Below are 19,378 nucleotides of genomic sequence, written 5' to 3'. Positions count from 1 at the left end.
TGGTTCTGACAGCCATGTATTAATGAAGGAAATGGGTGAAGTGCAAAAATGCTGTAGTTCATAAGTATTACAAAGTGAAACATTGAATACAGTGTGATTGATTACCAAGTAAACATGCACAGCATTATGCTATTTTATCTAGATTGTAGCATATTATGTGTTTGTATAAAATAACACTTAGATTTGCATATCTATTCAGAGTTCATCAGGCACAATGAGCAAAAGGAACAAACTTTGGAGAATTCAGAGTTATACTTCTGTATCAGAATAATTGATAGATGTATGATCTTCTTTCCTAGTTCAATCTCATATGTATAACTTAGGTCTGCTATGACAGCGGTCACCAACCGGTGGGCCTTGGCCCACTGGGGGGCCATGGCAAAATTTTGGTGGGCCACAGAAGAAATAGCCCCCAAAAGCAATTAATCTGGGCCATGCAGGTCTCGTGCCTCCCAGCTCTCCGAGGGACCCCAGAGTCAGGTCCCTGAGATGCATGCGCCAACCAGCTCCTACACCCGGCGCCGGCAGCAACAGTAGTCCCCTCCCCCAGCGCCTGCTGTTAGCTCTCCCCATTAGTTCTCTAGCTTTGAATTGCTCCCGTCTCTCTTTCCTCCCCCCGCCCCTGCGCCCATGTGCAGGCAGGAAAGGGAGACAGAGCCATGCTCAGCTCTCCACTCTCCCACCCCTCGCTGCCTCTCCCAACATCGAAGCCTCGGAGACGCAGGTAAAGCCGCCGCAGCAGTAGCGTCCTGAGTTTCCTTAGCATGCTCAGTTAAGAATCACCCTACCCAGAGAAGGAAGTGGTGCTGGAGGAGGAGGAGGCAGTAGTGGAGAAGCAAGCAACTCAGGGTGCTACTGCTGTGGCGGCTTTGCCTGCATTTCTGAGGCTTCGATGTTGGGAGAGGCAGTAAGAGCTGAAAAAGGGAAGAGCTGTGCATGGCTCCATCTCCCTTTCCTTTCCTGCCTGCACGTGGGTGAGTGGGGAGGAAAGAAAGAGAGCCGGGAGCAATTCAAAGCTAGAAAACTAATGGGGAGAGCTGACAGCGGGAGCTGGGGGAAGGGACTGTTGTTGCCACCACCACCCTGTGTTGGAGCATACATCTCAGGGACCTGAGCTGGGAGGCACAGGAACTGCAAGTTTGATGATTTCAAAGAACTCCTGGAACATGGTAGATTGGCATTATGTAGGTCTCAGTGAAAGAGTGAGTTTTGTTTCGCCTCCTTTCCTCTCTGGGTAATGCAAGAGATGCTTTCTCTCTCTCTCTCCCCCGCCCCCAAATAATCACTGGCTGGCTGGGTTTGGCAGCGAAGTGCTAAAGCAAGCAAAGTACTCCTAGGGACACCTTTCCTTTCCTGTCTCCAGGTGAGGCTGGAAGAGCCCTCCCCACCCCCCCAGCTTTTCCTCAGCTGCAGATCTTCCAAAATTGACCTGGAAAACGAAGGCATATATGAAGTCCCCTATGCATCATGCCCGGCCACATACATTGGACAGACCAATAGAATAAGTACCCGCCTAGATGAACACAAAAATGCAGTAAAAAAGCTGGAACACACTTCCTCACTAGTCCAACACATGAAAGCCACAGGTCATAGCATCGACTTCAATGGCACCAAAACCCTAGCCACTATAGAAAACCCCAGCTACAGAATTATCAGAGAAGCCATAGAGATTGAAAAAAGACCTGAAAGCATGAAAAGAAGAGATGACTCCCCCAGACTGTCAATTATCTGGAAGCCTGCACTCTCAAACAAAAAAATCTCCACACCACAAGCCAGGCAAACACCTGGGCACAAACAGATACCTCCAGCTCAAACACACCCTAACCAACCACCCAGATGAAACCTAGCTTCCTAATAAATGATAGCTGTCCATTTACTCGGAGCCAAGCTGCACTAAAAGCTTCCAATACAAGAAACACAATGTTGCCAGCCAATCAAGACAAAAAAAGCTACAAAACAGACAGAAGATATTAGAAACAGCAATCAAGCAGAACACAGCAAACTCCAAGACCAATAAACACAGACCAAGACTCCCAACCAATCAGGATGAAGAAAAAACCGTTCTGGCACAACGTAGGCTAGCACCAAATTTAAAACAGAAACGGCTGGGAAACTCACAAACGAACACTATACAGAAGCCTGATGATGGCAGATGAGATTCTGCCGAAACGTTGCTACAACTTTAAAAGCACAACTATAATGACATGGGAAAATACCCGAACAAAGCTGAATACCTACCATCCATCCATCCATACATACATACATACATTTAACATAAAAATTATATTAAATATATTAGCTTTAAAAAAAATTCGTATTAGTGGTCCTCGGGATTTAAAAGTATGAGTTTGGTGGTCCCTGAGATCCAAAAGGTTGACGACCCCTGTGTTATGACACTCTGGAGCAAATTTGGGGCGTAAAATTGAGGAACATTTGGTGGAATCTTCCGATGAGAAAACAAAATTAGGTAGTGCCCAGTGGAATATGTCATATTATAATTGACTTTGATGTTTTCCCCCCATCATTTTAAATCATAATTTTCCAGTAAAGTATAAGTATTTTATTAAAAAATGGTTTGTTGTTGGTCTAATTAAGATTATGTTATTTCAGGAACCAAGGCTCAGCATCATTAAAACTTGCAATCTTCAGTATGAATTTTTGAACTGTCATCCTAGCTGTAAACGAGCTGCGCTACATCATGGGAAACTAATTATTCTGTAAGCAGTGTGCATCATTAGCACAGTGGTAATCTGCCATTTGTCGTGGAGTGAATAAATGTGGTGTTCAAGAAGTGTGCCGAATATTTTATTAATCTATATTTCCTAGACGTAATCGATATTTTTTACTTATTTATTTATTAGATACTTTTTTCACTACTTTCTTTTAATTGCTGCTCTTTAATTGCCCAGCTACCAAAATGGCATGCAGTACTACATAACGACATTATACAACACAGTTATCTAAAATATAATGCTATATTTAGCATTCCTAGGGTTCAGGTTCCAGGATACACTACAGAAAACTTCAGAACATAATATAGTAGATAAAGCATGTTAAAAACAGCAGGATCTATTCTAGACTAACATAAGACCATAAAATCTAGCCAACCAAAATCAAACCCCACCAAAATAGTTTCTACTTAAAGGAACCTAAGGAAAATGTTTGCCAGCTGACACAGCTACAAAGTCACATCACAAGGGAAAAAATCTGAAAGCTGAATGCTTTTAGATAGTAGCAGTAGATTGGCTCTTTCCATCCTCTCAGATAAGTATTTTGTCAATAAACTATCAGATATATGCTAACCCACTACCTAAAACTGAACATTGATGACAACATTGATGATAAAACTGCAAGGTTGCATGAACCTGAACTGTAGATGTGCGGGGAAATAAAACCTGAGCCGAATGGGAGAATTTAAGACTGCTGAATGTATTGAAATATCAATTGCATGCTAGACAGTGGTGGGATTCAAATATTTTTACCACCGGTTTGGTGGGCGTGGCTTGGTGGGTGCACTTTGCGCGCGTATGCACCAAACGCACACTTTGCACAGGCACAGAGGCATTCTAACTCACCTGCATGATCCCAGTCACTTCAACAGCCACGCAGCACTCTGCTGTGCTGCGCAAAGCAGCTGCGCTTGAAATTCAGAGCATAAAGGTGAATATGGGAGCCTGGGCGGGTGGGCAGGCCCAACAGCAGAGCAGTGGAAAGAACCGATTCGGTCTCCACTGCTCATCGCCACAACCGGCTCAGCAGAACCGGGACGAACCGGTAGAATACCACCACTGATGCTAGATTGCAGATAAAAATGTAGCATGCATTGCCACAAGTTGGCATGGATCTCAGTCACATACACAATCAGATACTCCCAGGCTTCATTGAAAAACAATTGTATAAGAATGTATAATTTTTCTTATAATTTCACAAGTTTTTCCATATCTCTTCTGAGATTCTGGCAGGCTGCTGCCATCCTTGGTCCTAGAACAATCAGATAACAAATGAGGTTAAAAAAACCAAAATGGCAAAAGAAAGTATTCAGTAAAAATGTGATCAAGTGATTTTCTATTTTGTTACCCTTTCTTAAGATTCTATGATAATGAAGTTAGGCTGAATTGGCTTTGCAGATAGAGTTGATCGTTATTTTTTATGTATGTATTTATTAAATTTATTTGTGGCCCATCTTAATCATGTGTATAATATCTAAATTGTTGTTCATTCACTTAGTGAATTTCACTTACACCCCCCCAATTAGCACTTCTGCTATGAGAATAAGAATGTCTAGGATATAATCAACATTTGATTTTTGTACATTTTGTTGAAATAGAGTAGGTTAGTTTTAAGAATATTCTAAAATGGAAGTGTCCTTGACCTTTAAACATTTAATTTCATACTAGATATATTTTTGTTTGCCCTAAGGGTATTTTTTGTTTTATTTCATTCAAAGATAAATTCCTATATTGTTCAAGGTTATAAACCTGTTGTACAAATGCACTGTGAAAAACAAACCTAATAAGCACTGATAGTTCTCGTCTGTATTGTGGACTGAATATGTTATATAATACTCTTAGCTGTAAATACCATTCTGCCCCATGGCAGCTTGAAATAGCTGTCCTTAGTCAGTTTTGTCAGTATCACTACCAATATAAAAACATGAAACTGCACTTGTTAATTTTGAATTAACCATTGTTTGATCCTGCAAAATAATGCAGTTTTGTCAATATGCCCATTCTTTTTCCTGGAACCCTCCAGTTTTTGGCAAGGGGGTGGGGTGTGAGGGAGAGGTTTCAGCTATAAGAAGCCACAGCCAAGCATTATGAGAAATTCAGCCTAGAGGGCAATGTGTAGTCATGAAACTAAGATTCTGATCTTGTAAGCGACTTTCAGATTTGAAAGTCTTTGAGCCCTTATGTTTTTCTGACAATAAGAACAATCAACCAATGGAATAGCTTGCCCTCGGAAGTTGTGGGAGTGCCATCACTTGAGACCCTCAAGAAGAGATTGGACTCCCATCTGTTAGAAATGGTGTAGGGTCTTCTGCTTGGGCAGGGGGTTGGACTAGATGACCTACAGAAGTCCCTTCCAACTCTGATTATCTGTTATCAGTTATGCTTCTCCATGGCCATTGGATGGAAGACACTGCATTTAAGTGTAATAGTATGCCTTCCTTTAATGATTCCTATCTGATGGATTTCTGGAGGGCCATATTTTCCTAGGCCTTGAGCTTGGTTAGCTGGAGCCTCCAGAGGATGTTTGTAAATGTGCTGCCTAGTAGATTCACCATTTTCCTCTTTCTTCTTTTCTGCTTTGCCTTTTGATCAATATACTTACTGAGCTGTGCAGAGTCCCTTAGAAGTTAGGCAGTATCAAATAAAATAAAATATTGGGAAATCTTTTAAAAACCATGTTAGGAATATATTTGTAAGTTGGCTGCTGTTTTAATACTATTGAGAAAGTGTTTTGTTTTGCTGGGTTTTTATTATGTTTTCTGTAAATGAACAGAAGACATAGATTAGGAAATAGTTGGCAGGTGAATTATTTTGAATAGTAGTAGGACACAAAATGGTGGGATAAGGAATGCAACTCACCTATAGCTATTAGTAATACTTTGAAGGATGTGATTTTTTTCAATATTAGCATTGTATGCACATATGTTAAGCCATACATTCAATTAAGACATACTCAACATCCCTTTTTTACTCCCTAATTCCATCTGCAATTAAAATAATTACAATTTTGGCCAAAAAGGCTAAGACGGATAATGCAGAACTTAAACTTTGCAGCCTTCATCTGCTTGTATGCATGCTGGTAAATTTGAAATACAGACATCTTATGACTCAAGCAGATTGTTATATATAACAAAAATGCCTTCTGTTGGGTTTCTATCTCTAAAATAAAATAAAAATCCAGAGATGCAAAGCACTATATTTTAGCAGTAGAAACAGGTCAGGCAGATTATGCTGCCCATCCTGTTTATTTAAATAAAAGAAGAGCACACAATCTCTTTAGCAAACTTCCAATCAGTACAGTTCTACTGTATAATTCAACAGAAGAAGTTTAGATAAATTGAAGTAAATGGATATTTCCTAAATTACATGTTTTTAAACTAACCATTCATATCCTCTTTGAATATACAGGTAAATTGATGCTTTAAACAGTTGTGTGTTAGCCCAAACAAGCTAAAAATAGAAGACAGGGACAAACAAGTTTATGGAAATAAGGTTTATGTGCCAATTTTGATTTGTTTTCTCTATTCACTTGTTGCAAGGAATTTCAATAAGGTAATGTTGGATTTATTTATTAATTTAAAGGGACAATTTACAATTTCTTACAATTTTGAGAAGTTGCTCTGTATTTCTAAATCCCTCAGAAAGTAATCTGAATTGTATTCAACTAAAATTATAATTATATCCGGCAGGAAATTATTACAGTAGGTCATTGTTTACTTGTGTTTAATCATTGGAGACGAATGCCTTTTGTAATATTTATGTACAAATATATATGTTCTATCATTGAATACATAGTATAAAATTTGTTTTCAAAAGTTCCCCATCCAATCTTTGTTTAGCTTTAGTTCCATAGCAGCATCATGTCCCTCAGGTTATGTTACATATTACAATAGCCAGGTGTGTGGTTATCTTCACATGGATAACAAACATGGTTTATTCAATATAATTGGTTGTTGAGTAACAAGTCATTGCATACTTTCAGTTGCTGCCATGGGTGTCTAAAAATTGTTTTTATTTATATGTTGGCTGGGAATCATTCTGATTGCAATGGGGTAGAAATGTATTTAATGTCTGGGTTTAATGACACACTGAACCATCATCTAACTACACATCTGGGTTTGCAGAATATGCTGGTTACAATATAGTTGGCAATTTGTGATTCAGTATCTTGTATGACTATACTCTATGATTTGATAGTCTCAAGGTACATAATACAACCATTTGGTAAAAGCTAAGGAGGTCTCAATGTGATCAGTAATCTTATGGAAGTTTATTTAACCCCCCATATCACCTTGAATTTTATAAGAGGAAAAGTGTGGATATAAATGATTTCCATATTTTATGATTTCCAATGTAGATTAAAATTTATGTATTTAGTACATTCAAAATCAAATAAAGAGTATTGTAATTGATTTCTTACATCATGCAACTCAAGACAACAAAGAAAAGGGTATGTCTCAGCTACATGTTCTCTAAATCCAGCTGGTCTCACTTTTGGCAACATTTGGCTTTAGGTACCCTTCAGGCCAGATATTAAAATAGATATGGTTTTAGCATACATTACTACGTCCAGATTAATTTTCTCCCTTTTCCTCCCTACCCTCCAACATGTTCCCCTTCTACTGGATGATGTGGAATATTATTGTTACAAGGAAAGGGGAAGTCAGCACCCTTTGTTATTTTGCAAGGGAAAGAAAAGAAAAACTTGAGCTGTCCTTGTGCCATTAGCAGTAAGAAACTATGCTCTGCTTTCCTTCGATCAATTGGATGATGAAAAAAATTGGAATAGCTGCCAGCAGCTTCAGAGACTGAAGAAAGTGTTTAAAACATTGATTGTCAAACCATGATTTAAAATTTTAAATCATTCTATGGAACCCTTTCAAACAGCAACAGTAATTTTACAGGAGACAAGGTTAAAACATTACTATAAAATAAGATGTACAATATTAGAATCCTCTGAACTTTTATTGCATTAAGAAAATTGTCTACATCCTGGGATCCCATTGCAATTGGGAATGAAAAAAATATCGGGTTTTGTTATTCATAAATAATGAACTACTGGAACACAAAAATTGCTGTAACTATCAAGAGTTATTATGTTCAAGACATAGCTCTCATTGAAGCAGTAAACATAATTCAAGTCTGAAAATGGTCCTCTTCAAGTTACAAAATTCATTTTTATGCAAGCATTTAAGCTCAGATGCAGAAGTTAATGGATGCAGTTAAAGTGTAGAAATAATAAGTACAATAGGATTACAGTACAATAAATATCAAAAATACTAATAGATCAAGGAAAGATGGAAGGATCACTAGTTAAGTGGAAACAAGAAATGGCAATAGATGCATTTTTCCCTAGGATCCGCAGCTGTTGAATACAGAACCTTGCAGATACTTTTTGTACAAATTCAGCTTTGAATTAAATTCAAAATTTTAAATTCAAATTTTTCTCCCATGAAATGTTTCTTTTTACTCCTATTGATCTTTCTCTGGGCTGCTGTGCACACTTCCAAACAAATATTCCATCGTTTGCGTTTTCTAAACATGCTTATAGAGCCCATTTGATGGCCAGAGGCATTCTGTAAAAAAAATAGGTTGATACTTTGCAGCTTCCCATTTAAAATTCATGATTATAAAATTCAGGAGCCTGGTAAATACTAGATACACTCTGAGATGATACCCCATCTATTATAAACTCAATGTGTGCTTAATTAAAAGTTCTGGAGGTTATATATACCCAGTTAACTGATCAAGTCATTGTCAAGCAATAGATGAGAGGGTTTCTCAACCTTGACAACTTTAAGATGTGAGGACTTCAAATTTCAGAATTCCCCAGCCAGCAATTTGAAGAATTGAAGTCCATATATCTTAAAAGTTGCCAAAGTTGAGAAACACTGGATTAGAGTATTGTGCAAACAGCTGAGTTGGTATATATATGAATACATTTTAAAATACAATGAGGTTAATAATTGATAAGCAGTACTAGGAGGGGGCGGGATGTCATAAGCCAGTCAGCTTTAGGTATATACAATTTCTGCCACAAAGACGCTGAACAGGTTTTCCCTAAGAAGCAGCAAGAGGTGAAACACAGGCTACTTTAGAAGTATGGCTCAAACTCTCATAACTAATTAATATTCATAGGGTGGTGGGGAAAGGAGACAAGAACAAATTAACACAAAGCTGTTATGGTATCAAGGTTATATCTCATTGCCAAAATATTCATTAGACTTCACATTTAAAAAGCCAGGGACTTTTCTTTTTATTCTTTCCAATCTGCCAGAACTGGGACAAATCGCACTAAGCAGGTTGTGATTCTGCCCACCTGTCAGCATAATTACTCCTTGAATTTAATTCAACAGGACTAAACTTGATGTGGCAGAGGAAGACAGCAAAAGAAAGATTGAGTTTGAAAATCAGGCAAGATCTAGGGAGAAAAAGAAAAATTCCCAAAGCATCACAACAGGAGAAATATGGGTAGTATACATTTTAAGCTCTCTTCTCTGGTTATGTAATGCAGAGGCAAGTAATTTTATTTTATTTATATCCTGCCTTTATGATTTTTATAAACAGCTCAAGGCGGTAAACATATCTTTCTCCTGTGAGGTGGGTTGGGCTGAGTTGAGAGAGAGTACCGGTATTTGTTTAAAATAGTTTGCAAAAATATATTTTCACTTAATATCTTTCTCTGTAATTTTCCACAATGTATAATAGCCAACTACATCTTAGCTTAAAATATTCTTTGTGTATAACCCATGTTAAATTACAGCTTCTTATGTCAAGTAAGCCTAGAAATTGGTCTAATTCAGTAAAGCATGATTAAGTGAACAGCTTTTAAATATTATCTGTCAAGTTTCCTGATCACAAAATCAATTACCATCACAAATAAATTTGATTTGATGTTACTTCTAAATACTTCTAAAAAATTAAAATACGCTAAATATTTTTCCCCAAACCTTACATGTACCTTTTCCAAGTCTCCAGTAACAATAATAGGAAATTATGCTCCCCCCGCACTTTAAATTATGATCATGCACACCCCAGTGGGTTTTTAAATATCTGTCTCTACCTTAACCTCCCACTTTCAAGAAAGCCTTGTCCCAGAGCCTTGCCTTGATGGAGAAGCGGAAGGACTCCGCCATCTGCATTCCTTACATACCTCAAGTTGGTAGTAAGGGACTGTCAGCTGTGGAAATTCTTTTAAAGTGCATTGTGCCTTTAGCCCATAGGGTGTAACCTAGAGGAAGAAGACAGGAAGAATTACTCTTGCTCGAGTCATTCTATGTTTAAAACTGCTGTTAAGACTAAGCAAAGCTGCAGAAAGAGAAACCGGATTTGATTTTTCATCTATGTATAGTATAGCACGGTAGCTGTGATCACAGATAAAGCACAAAAAAGTCAACCACTTTTTAGTGTAGGGAGTTTTGTGAGCCCAAGTCTTATCAATTTAGGTGTGGTGTGTTGTGAATGTAAAAAGTTAGAATAATTGAGTAGACTCTGATTAACTTGGGTTGGCATAATATCCAAGTAGAGCCAATGCAAGTTATTGTTAACAGATCTTAGCAGAGAACCATCAGAAAATTTCAGATAGGTTTCTAGTTCCTCGATATATTTTTCCTTACATTGAGTTTGCACTTGCATTTATTACCTATATAGGTAATTTGAATAAAACGGTGTTTCTTAACCTCAGCACTGTTATCAATGGACTTTAATTTGCAACCAACATAAAGTTCTGAGGTTGAGAAATACTGGGGTAGACAGAACAAGAAATAAAGATTACCAGTTCTGCATGACAGTCAAATTTGGCTGCATCTCTTTTTTGAATCATTTAGGAAACATGTTTTCAAACTCTCATTGTCTCTCAAGTGGAGACAAAAAGAGAAGAGGTAATGTAGTTAGAACAGCATCATGGAGACACTCTTTGCATCTGTGTTGGTAACTGGAAAAGAGTACTCTCAACATCATTACAGGGTTCAGACAAAATGAGAAGCCCGAGTAAAATAAAAATAAGCTATGTCTAGGCAAGTTGAGTGGGCCAATGTTATGTGCTTTGGTTAAGGTTTCCTCCTTTCCTAATGAGGTGCTCTTATTAAAGGTAACATGATATCATGGACAAACTTGCTAAGTCTTTGTAGTGGTTTACCATGTCATGTGAACACAGCCTAAAATTAACTAACTTTACCAGTTAGACCTCTGGGATTTATACTACAGGAATATTTGCTGAGCATCCAACTTCTAATCTAAAATATTGACAGACTGGAACAATGTTACTAGTGTTAGAAAAATGTATTGTGGTATCTTAAGAGACTAACAAGCTTCTTATCCTTAAAGCAACCTAATCCTCAAAGCTGCAAATCCTTAATATGTGACCCTTTGTGGATTTGCTGAGTGTGGATTATTATTAAATAATTCACCTTAAAAGAAACTTTGATTAAGTGTGATATATATGAAAATATGAATCAAGTCAGTTTTTGAGGGATCCATAAATTTGGGCCTCTTTTAAAAAAGAGAAGCGAGGTGTTTTGGGAGCCACATGTGATTCCTGAATTTTAAGATACATTTATTTGAAAACATTTGTTCTATTTGTTCTGTTTTATTCAAATTAAAATTAAACATTTTCCTAGAAGAATGATCATATTTGCTATTATGCAGACCTTTCTGAATTTTATGTTGCCTATGAAAGAAAGCTGGTTTTATGCCTTAGTAATTCACATGCAGTTTCTTGTTCACCACATAATCTACTTCTCTTCAAGATTTTAGCTTTTACTCCAGCCATTGCCCAGATCAAGGTCTAAAAAACCAAACAAATTATACAATATAGCGGAAAAAGGAAATCACAGTAGAAACTTTGAAGCTTTTGATATGCCAGGATTTGGGGGAAGGGGGGTATAATGAAAAGAAATACATTTGTATCCATTCCTACTATGTTTATTAGGAAGAAGTCTAATTTGTGGTTTAATTTCGTGCGTGAGGCAAATTTTATGTGAACACAATTAGTGAAAACTTTAATTTTACTTTCAATTAAACAATGGAAGAGGTAATGTTAAAAATCATAATTGATCAGTAGTAGAACAGATTTCAATTTATATGAATTTGAGGTTTATGGTATTTGCAATTACAGAGATCAATCCCAATACACAAGCAAATTAGGGAGGCAGGATTCTAGGGGAAATAAGGTTGTGAGCACATTTAAAAATAGGGTTTGACAAACTTAGCAGAAGAAAAAAGACTTTCGTATTAAATCAGTGTTAGTATTTGTTACAAGTGGAGATGGAATACTGAAGATGATTAAGGGATTTCCCTCCTTCAATATGGTGTTTTACCCTCATTTCTATTGACCTATATAAATCCATAACAGGAGGGTTGATCTTCAGGTGGGGGGGGGAGTTTCCGTCTCCATGACCAAGAAGAGGAGCAAGCAGAGATGATATATAAAAATGATTTTTCAGTCCGAACAGCAATACAGTCGGTTCTGCTAGCAAATGCAACACACACGAGGAAAGAACTTGTAGGCGGCCTTTGCTTAGGGCAGCAAATCCTACGGTACTAGAAGGGGAAGGAAGTTCGCAGGATGCCAAGTATGTAGTTCAAGACAGAATTGGAAAAACAGGAAAAACAGCCGGAAGACAGCAAATCCAGAACCAACTGGGGCCATTAAAAGCGCCAGCCCAGCGTCTCTCAACTTGGTGCCTCCCGATTGTACAGAATTGACATTAATCGGAATTCAGCGTTACCAACGTTGTCCTGAAGGGTATCAGACTGGGGAAAGATAACGGCGTCATATGTTTTGGTTTAATTAGGAACACATCGTACGTTGGCTTGAGAACGGCGGGGCTGACTTTAGCATCAAGCTGCCTTTTAAGATTGATTCAGAATCTATTCTATAGGAAAGGTGAAATTCCGCGATCCTGCAGTGACGCACCACTGAACGCCCACGGGAGTAAAAAAGAAAGGGGGAGGAGGAAAGGGATGGGTCGACTCTCCTATGCACGCAAAGCTCGTGTAAAATCCACTAGGATCCATTTCCCGCCCCTCCCCCATGGCGAAAACCTTGCAGGCGCATTAGGAGGGTGGTTCCTTCCTGCATCCTAAAAGGCCCCAGGAATAATAACCCGGCCTGTGTCACGTGCGGCCCAAAGAGCAGGTAGGCGGCCCCGCATTCCTCTCTCTCTGCCTCCTCCCCTTTTCCTGCTCATTCCAAGGGCAGTGGGAAAACCCCTCCCGCTTTTCTCTCCTGCCTCGGCCAATAGGGAAGCGTCGTCGTTAACCCTGGAGAGGCGGAGTAGAGCGGAGCTGAGAGGAAGGGCAAAAAAAAAAAAAACCCTCTGAGGAGAAAAGAGGAGGACGAGGCGGCGGCGGCGGCAGCGGCGGCGGCGGCGGCCGGGCTTGTATTGCCCGTTCTTGATTCTGCGGCCGCTGTCATCGCCGCCCGTAAAGGGGAGGACGGGAAGGAGAGAGAGAGAAAAAAAAAACACCAGCAGAAAACGAGGACACCCTTCCGCGAGGGGGAAATAGGACAACGGAGCCTGGCAACCGTGCTGGAAGCCACCCTGTCTTAATTCCGGTCCCGAGAGCCAGAAGGAGCGGCAACGCAGCCAGGCCTGGTCCGCGGTCGCCCTGCGCCCCTTCCCCTTCGTTCCTCCGACCGGCGTCTTGATTAGCACTAGTGACAGCGCCGGAAATGATGCCGGTAAGCAGGATTGCGGGTGGCTGGGTGGGTAGAAAAGAGGGGTGCCGTTTATTGGGGGGGGAAGGAGGAATCATAGCGGGGATAATCTTTTCTCCGTGCCGGGTGTTTGCGACGAAAAGGCCGGCCAGAGGTAATCGCCGAAACAGGCTTGGTAACGATCTGGGATTTTCAGCCTGCACAGACCGTGATTCAATTGGAGGCGGTTGCAGCACCGCGCCGCACGTTTTGGTTCCCCCCCTCCCCTTTTCCCAACAGATGCAGGAAGGATTTCCCCTCCCTCTCTCTTTCCCTCCCACCCTCCCTCCCACCCACCCAACCTACCTTCTGGGCCATTAAGTAGCTGAATGTGACAGGGCCAGGCTGCTGAGGGTGGTTTTCCCGAAGGAGGTGATAAGGTTAGATGTTGGGGTTATTTGAAGGACGGATCGGATTATATATTTGTATGATTCCTTTTTATACATTTATATGGTTAGCTTCTCTCTCAACCCTCCCTAAGGAAAGATTGGCCAGATTTAAACCACCGCTGCCCATCCCCACTCCCAAATCATCAGTTGTTACTTCTTACAAGGTTCTTACACAACCTTATATTAGGTTCAGGGAAAGGTTGGTGTCTTTTTTTAAAAAAAAAACAATTTAAATCATGGGAATGCTGTGCCCTTTCTGTTTTTTTTTGTAGAGAATTCAGATGGGAAAAACGGGTATATGAGCTCTCTAGCCTTTCATCTGGCACAGTCAAGGAGTAATCTGAATATGCATCAAAGAAAAATACAGGCTGTGTGGTGAAAAGCTAGGATGAGACACCTTCATGGTGCAGTCCTGTGTCTACTTTTGTATGAGTAAATCCCAATCCAGAAAGGCTTACTCATGACTGAGTATAGTTGGATTTCTATGTAACAGAAACAGGAAGCATTAGATGAGGCTGTATAGTTCATTCTGTACGTTTCTGTATTTATTTAAATAATTTGTTACCTCCTGGAAACATGTTTGCAAAATGTGTTGCTCATCTCAGCATAAAAGAATGTGACCTTGCCTTGGTTCTTTATCTTTTCCAACAGTGATAGAATTTTTAAAAAAATTTATTCTGTTTATCAGCAGTCTGGTTTCTCTTAGTTGGCTGTGCTTTATTTTGATATCTATAAAGATATAATCCATTACTTATTTGCTTGGATTGGGAATTATTTTTCCTGAATTGCTCTTGATATGCAAAAGAAATAGCATGGTTCTCAGAAAGAAGTATACATAATTATACATTTCTTTTTATCTTCCAATAAATAAGGGAGAGGCAGGATTCCTTGTATTATTAACCATATCAAAAACTGCTTGAACATGAGAATATAAGTAAGAAATACATGTTGACTGTGCATAGTGAAGTTATAAAGTAATAGTTTCGATGAAATTTCTGTAGCATAAAGCATTTTAGTAAGAATGAGACAAACCTATTTGGTTAACTTCCCATTCATTCTGTGATGATGGTATTTTACAATTGTGAAAAACAGGGATATTAGGATTAATGAATTTATGGAACAAGCTGATGATTATAGATCTCTGGAATGGAAAACATTTACAAGCATACATAATTGGGCAATAGCTTTATTAGCCTGAATCAAAATGTTGCAAAACATTTTGCACGGTTTCAAATTTTTGAGAAAGCATGAGTGATTTTTGTAGCATTTTGATTGGTCTTAGTTAAGGTATTACCTAACTTGTTTTTTTTTTCTCATCAATCGGCATGACTGTCTTTTTGTTTGGGTGTATGTAAACTTAATGACTGTCTTTGCAGTTCAAGATAACTTCCTGACTTCATTCAGTAGATTGTTCTTTAGATTGCATTCACTAAATAGGTATAAGGCATGTCACTGGATGTCGTTTTATGAAATATGCCATTTAGAAGTTTCTGCTTTCAAAGTGTTAGCTTGCAAAATGATCGTAACATTACTAGAAAGCAGATGTAAAATGAAACTTAATCACCTTTACAGGTGTTGTACCATTGAAGTGAACCTTCCGTTTTCTAAATACTGTATGATTTCTATATAATTGTGTTTCTTAATCATTTTCTCTCAGATCTCCTTTCTGCTTTTAAAAATTATGGAGCACCCCAAAAGAGCTTTTGTTTCTATTTATTGATATTTACTATATTAAAAATTAAAATAGATACATTCACTGATGCTATCATTTCTCACAATTGTTTGATGGGATTTTAATATTGCATTATTTTTCAACATAGGCTGGCAAATAATTTTGATTTTGAGGACTCCTGAGAAGGTCTCCCAAGGCCATACTTTAAGAAACATTGTTTTATTGTATAAAGGTTTTAACATTTTTTATATTTTAATATTTTCCAATATTTCTACTCTTTTTAATATTTATATATTTTATATCCACAAATACATACAACTATAGCAATTTGACATTACATTACATTTACATTAATGAATGAATGCTTCAGATCTTTTAGGAAAAAATAGTAGCAAGGAAGAGTTTCCATAAACATGGAAGAGATGTCTCACCCATTCCTATAAGTGAAGTCCCCTCGATTATTGCCTTATTTACTTTTTTTTTAGTTTCAACCTGCACCATTGTTATATAGTCCATACATTGACTTACAAAGAGTAATAAAGACACACATGCCTAAGGCATCATACATTATATACATTGTAGTACCCTAGTATACACTGATAATATATTGCTGTTCCTTTTTAAAAGTGTGATTGTGTAGGCTGTTAAGAAGACTTGGATCCTGTTGTCATAATCTCTGACTATTAATAAATCAAAGTCAAGGGTTTTGGAAAACAACACCATAGTGGCTATTAGATGATGAGCCAATAAAGGTTAATACCTTTTCTTACCTAGGGGAAGTTTTTCTGAGGCTGGATTTTGGCTCCATCATCAAAGGAGCTCACTTAGAACAAGACCAGGAATGAATCTACTCCCTAATTTTTTTAAAAAAATAAACATAGTTATTTAGATTCCTCACCCCTAATTATTAAATTATATAAGGCCAAGATCACTTCAGTGCTCTTACATTGAGCTGAAGTTTGGTGCTTAAATATCAATAATAAAACAAACATAGTGACTACATCTGAGAAGTATTTTGGGTTTGGATAAAAGACTTCAGCTGCAACAGATAGAGCTGAATTGGGAATTTATACAATTTGTTCTTTATCTAAATTCAGGGCATATAATTTTAGGTCCAAAGTTAATGCTATGGAAACTAACAGACTCCCAAAACTGTGTGTGTTAGAATAGACAAAAACTCAATAAAAGTTGAGTTTGAATTGTACAACTGACGAATTATATTGGGAGTGTGATCTCCCTGTCTCCTATACAACTGGAGAATAAGCTAAAAAGATTATTGCACAAAAAATCTTTGATATTGAAGCACAAAAAATGCAGCCATCTTCAGTAAGGTTGGCATATAAATGTACTTTTCAAATTGCCAAATATCTAAACACAAAAAGCCTAAACATCTTAGGGCAGTGTTTACAAATGCGAGCTTTAAAAAGCTTGGATGACTGCTTAAATATGAAAGTCCTTTGCAAAGAAGTCACTTGCATTTGTGGAACTCCAGAGATAGAAGATACAATACATATTATTTCAATGTCAACTTTATAAGACAGAGAGTGACTAGTATCTTGGACCACCTATTGGGATTCTTATATTAAAACAACATATTTCATATCTGGTCAGAATTTTAAAATCACATATAACATGGCTCTATAATTGAATAAAAGTCTAGTTGAGGTCTGCATATGTGGATCCGACCTGGGTAAATTATACTGGTAACATAGAAATATTGTTCACATTCTTTATTCTTATTTAATCTGTTTTTTTTTTATTCTATTTTTACATATGGTTTTATCAATGTCTATGGTTTACATTTTAAATTATGTTAGTGAGAAGTTTGTCCATATAACATTTATTTTTGAGTAAATTTTTATTTATTCAGAAAATTAAGATAAAATACAAACTCCAAAAAATTACAAAAACAAAAGATTTACAAAACATTAAAAAAGTACATTAAAAGGACAAAGAACTAAATCATATATACATATATGGTTGCCTCTAGTTGAACACTGATAAATATGTTGCAACAATATTAGTTTCTTACCCTTGCGAAGCATACCCAAAATTTATAAACTTCAACATCTATTTGCAACCAATTTGACCTGTCATCTGTCTACTCTATATAAAAAGCAAAGTAATTAACAGGTAAACCAACAGCAAAATTAAACTTAAAAGTTCCTCTGTTAACGATCTATTATTGTATTTAACTCATAAAAAGTTACAACAGCTTCTTATCTATCATAAATCACCACAATCATTATCTCTGATCCTCCCAGGAGCTGATATTCGAATAGAATAGAATAGAATAGAATAGAATAGAATAGAATACCTTTATTGTCATTGCATTCTACAAATACAGTGAAATTTGTAAGCTACTCTAGCACAGTGCCCCAAACACCACATCACAATTACACTACAAAGTATTTAAAAATTAAAATAATTATAATAATAATAGAACTAAATCACAAATGTACTGTTTGATTCAAGACACAATTACTGCCTTGGAAAAGAAACAGTTTCTCAATCTATTAGTCCTCATTTTAAGACATCTATAACACCTCCCTGATGGTAACAATTCGAAATATGAATGACCGGGATGAGAACAGTCTGTGGAGATTTTTAGTGTTCTAGAGAGGAGTCTGGTCTTTGCAATCTCTTCCAGAAAAGAAAGAGAGCAACCAATGATTTTTTTTGTGCTATGTTTATAATTCTCTGGTATATCTTCTTATCCACTGCAAAGCATCCAGCATACCACTCCGTTACACAGTATGCCAAAATGCTCTCGATAGTAGACCGGTAAAAAGTAACCAGCAACTTCTCACCCAGACCACTCTTTTTCAGCAACCTCAGAAAGTGCAGGCGCTGTTGGGCCTTCTTTGCAGTGGCCATAGTGTGAACCAACCAAGTAAGGTTGTCGGAAATATGAGTTCCTAGAAATTTAAAACTATCAACTCTTTCCACACAGTCTCCATTAATATATAGTGGGAGAGGCTCTGCTTTGCATCTTCTGAAGTCTATAATCAATTCTTTGGTCTTTTTGATGTTCAGGGTGAGGTTATGACTCTTGCACCACAAGACCAGTCTGAGAACCTCTGACCTATAGGCCATTTCGTCTTCTTCTGAAATGAGTCCCACCAACATGGTGTCATCTGCAAATTTTATTATAGAGTTAGTGGGACAAGAGGGAGTGCAGTTGTAGATATAGAGTGAATACAAAAGGGGGCTCAGCACACAGCCCTGTGGAGAGCCAGTGCTGAGAGCAAAAGTGGAGGAAAAATAGCTACCAATCCTAATGGTTTGGGGTCTGTTAGTAAGAAAGTCCCTTATCCAACAGCAGGTGTGAGAGGAGAGGCCCATTTCAAGTAACTTTTTAATCAGTATATCTGGAATGGTGGTATTAAAAGCCGAACTGTAATCAATGAAAAGCATCCATACACAGTTCCCACTATGCTCCAGATGGTCCAGTGCAACGTAGAGAGTCATGGCAATAGCATCCTCTGTGGATCTGTTATTCCAATAAGCAAACTGGTATGGGTTAAGGGTCGGTGGGAGACAATCCTGTATATATTTTAAGACCAGTCTTTCAAAACACCTTATGATTATGGGTGTGAGAGCTACTGCTACATACTTGATTCTTCATAAGAAAAGTTTTCCATAAGATTTTGGTTGAGAATTTTCTCAACAATTGTATCTTATACTCCAGAATCATGAAGCTCTGTTGTCTATCCATCTCCCCCGCCCCCCCGCCAAATAAACATTCAGTCCAAATTGTTTTCCAGTTAGGTATAGTAAGTCCATTCCCCAATCACCATCAATCGTCTTAAGAAAGTCCAGTTCATCACTCACTGATACTGTTAACTCCAAATCTGTAGAATCCAATCCTCTTTCAGCCTTTTTCAGT

The 19,378-nt window shown here is 37.9% G+C and overlaps 2 protein-coding genes and 2 long non-coding RNA genes across 11 annotated transcripts in view; 3 read left to right on the top strand and 1 right to left on the bottom strand.

Moving 5' to 3' along the window:
• LOC113435038 (uncharacterized) overlaps positions 1–19,378 on the top strand; it is a 274,736-nt gene that overhangs the window by 9,601 nt on the left and 245,757 nt on the right. The window contains exon 6 of the long non-coding RNA XR_003373878.2: positions 2,611–3,618. This is a non-coding gene — a long non-coding RNA (uncharacterized LOC113435038). The remainder of the gene's footprint in view (positions 1–2,610; positions 3,619–19,378) is intronic.
• Positions 1–19,378, top strand: part of XRCC3 (X-ray repair cross complementing 3) — a 624,633-nt gene that overhangs the window by 524,742 nt on the left and 80,513 nt on the right. The window lies entirely within an intron of this gene.
• Positions 7,669–13,023, bottom strand: LOC148128275 (uncharacterized). The gene is made up of 3 exons (XR_015741184.1): positions 12,774–13,023; positions 9,883–9,960; positions 7,669–8,305 (listed from the first exon to the last, which is right to left on the bottom strand). It is a non-coding gene; the product is annotated as an uncharacterized LOC148128275 (long non-coding RNA).
• The window catches only part of PPP1R13B (protein phosphatase 1 regulatory subunit 13B), a 55,638-nt gene continuing 49,310 nt past the window's right edge, over positions 13,051–19,378 (top strand). For all 8 annotated transcript variants that reach the window (XM_026698574.2, XM_026698571.2, XM_026698573.2 and 5 more), the window contains exon 1: positions 13,051–13,413. In XM_026698574.2, the coding sequence (XP_026554359.1) occupies positions 13,405–13,413 (9 nt within the window). In that variant the 5' untranslated portion in view covers positions 13,051–13,404. The remainder of the gene's footprint in view (positions 13,414–19,378) is intronic.

The sequence above is a fragment of the Pseudonaja textilis genome, chromosome 1, assembly GCF_049901715.1.
Source record: "Pseudonaja textilis isolate UNSWEBS1 chromosome 1, rPseTex1.2, whole genome shotgun sequence".
Classification (NCBI taxonomy): Eukaryota; Metazoa; Chordata; class Lepidosauria; order Squamata; family Elapidae; genus Pseudonaja; species Pseudonaja textilis.
The sequence above is the reverse complement of the archived record's forward strand: the minus strand, read 5'-3'. Positions and strand labels throughout refer to the sequence as shown.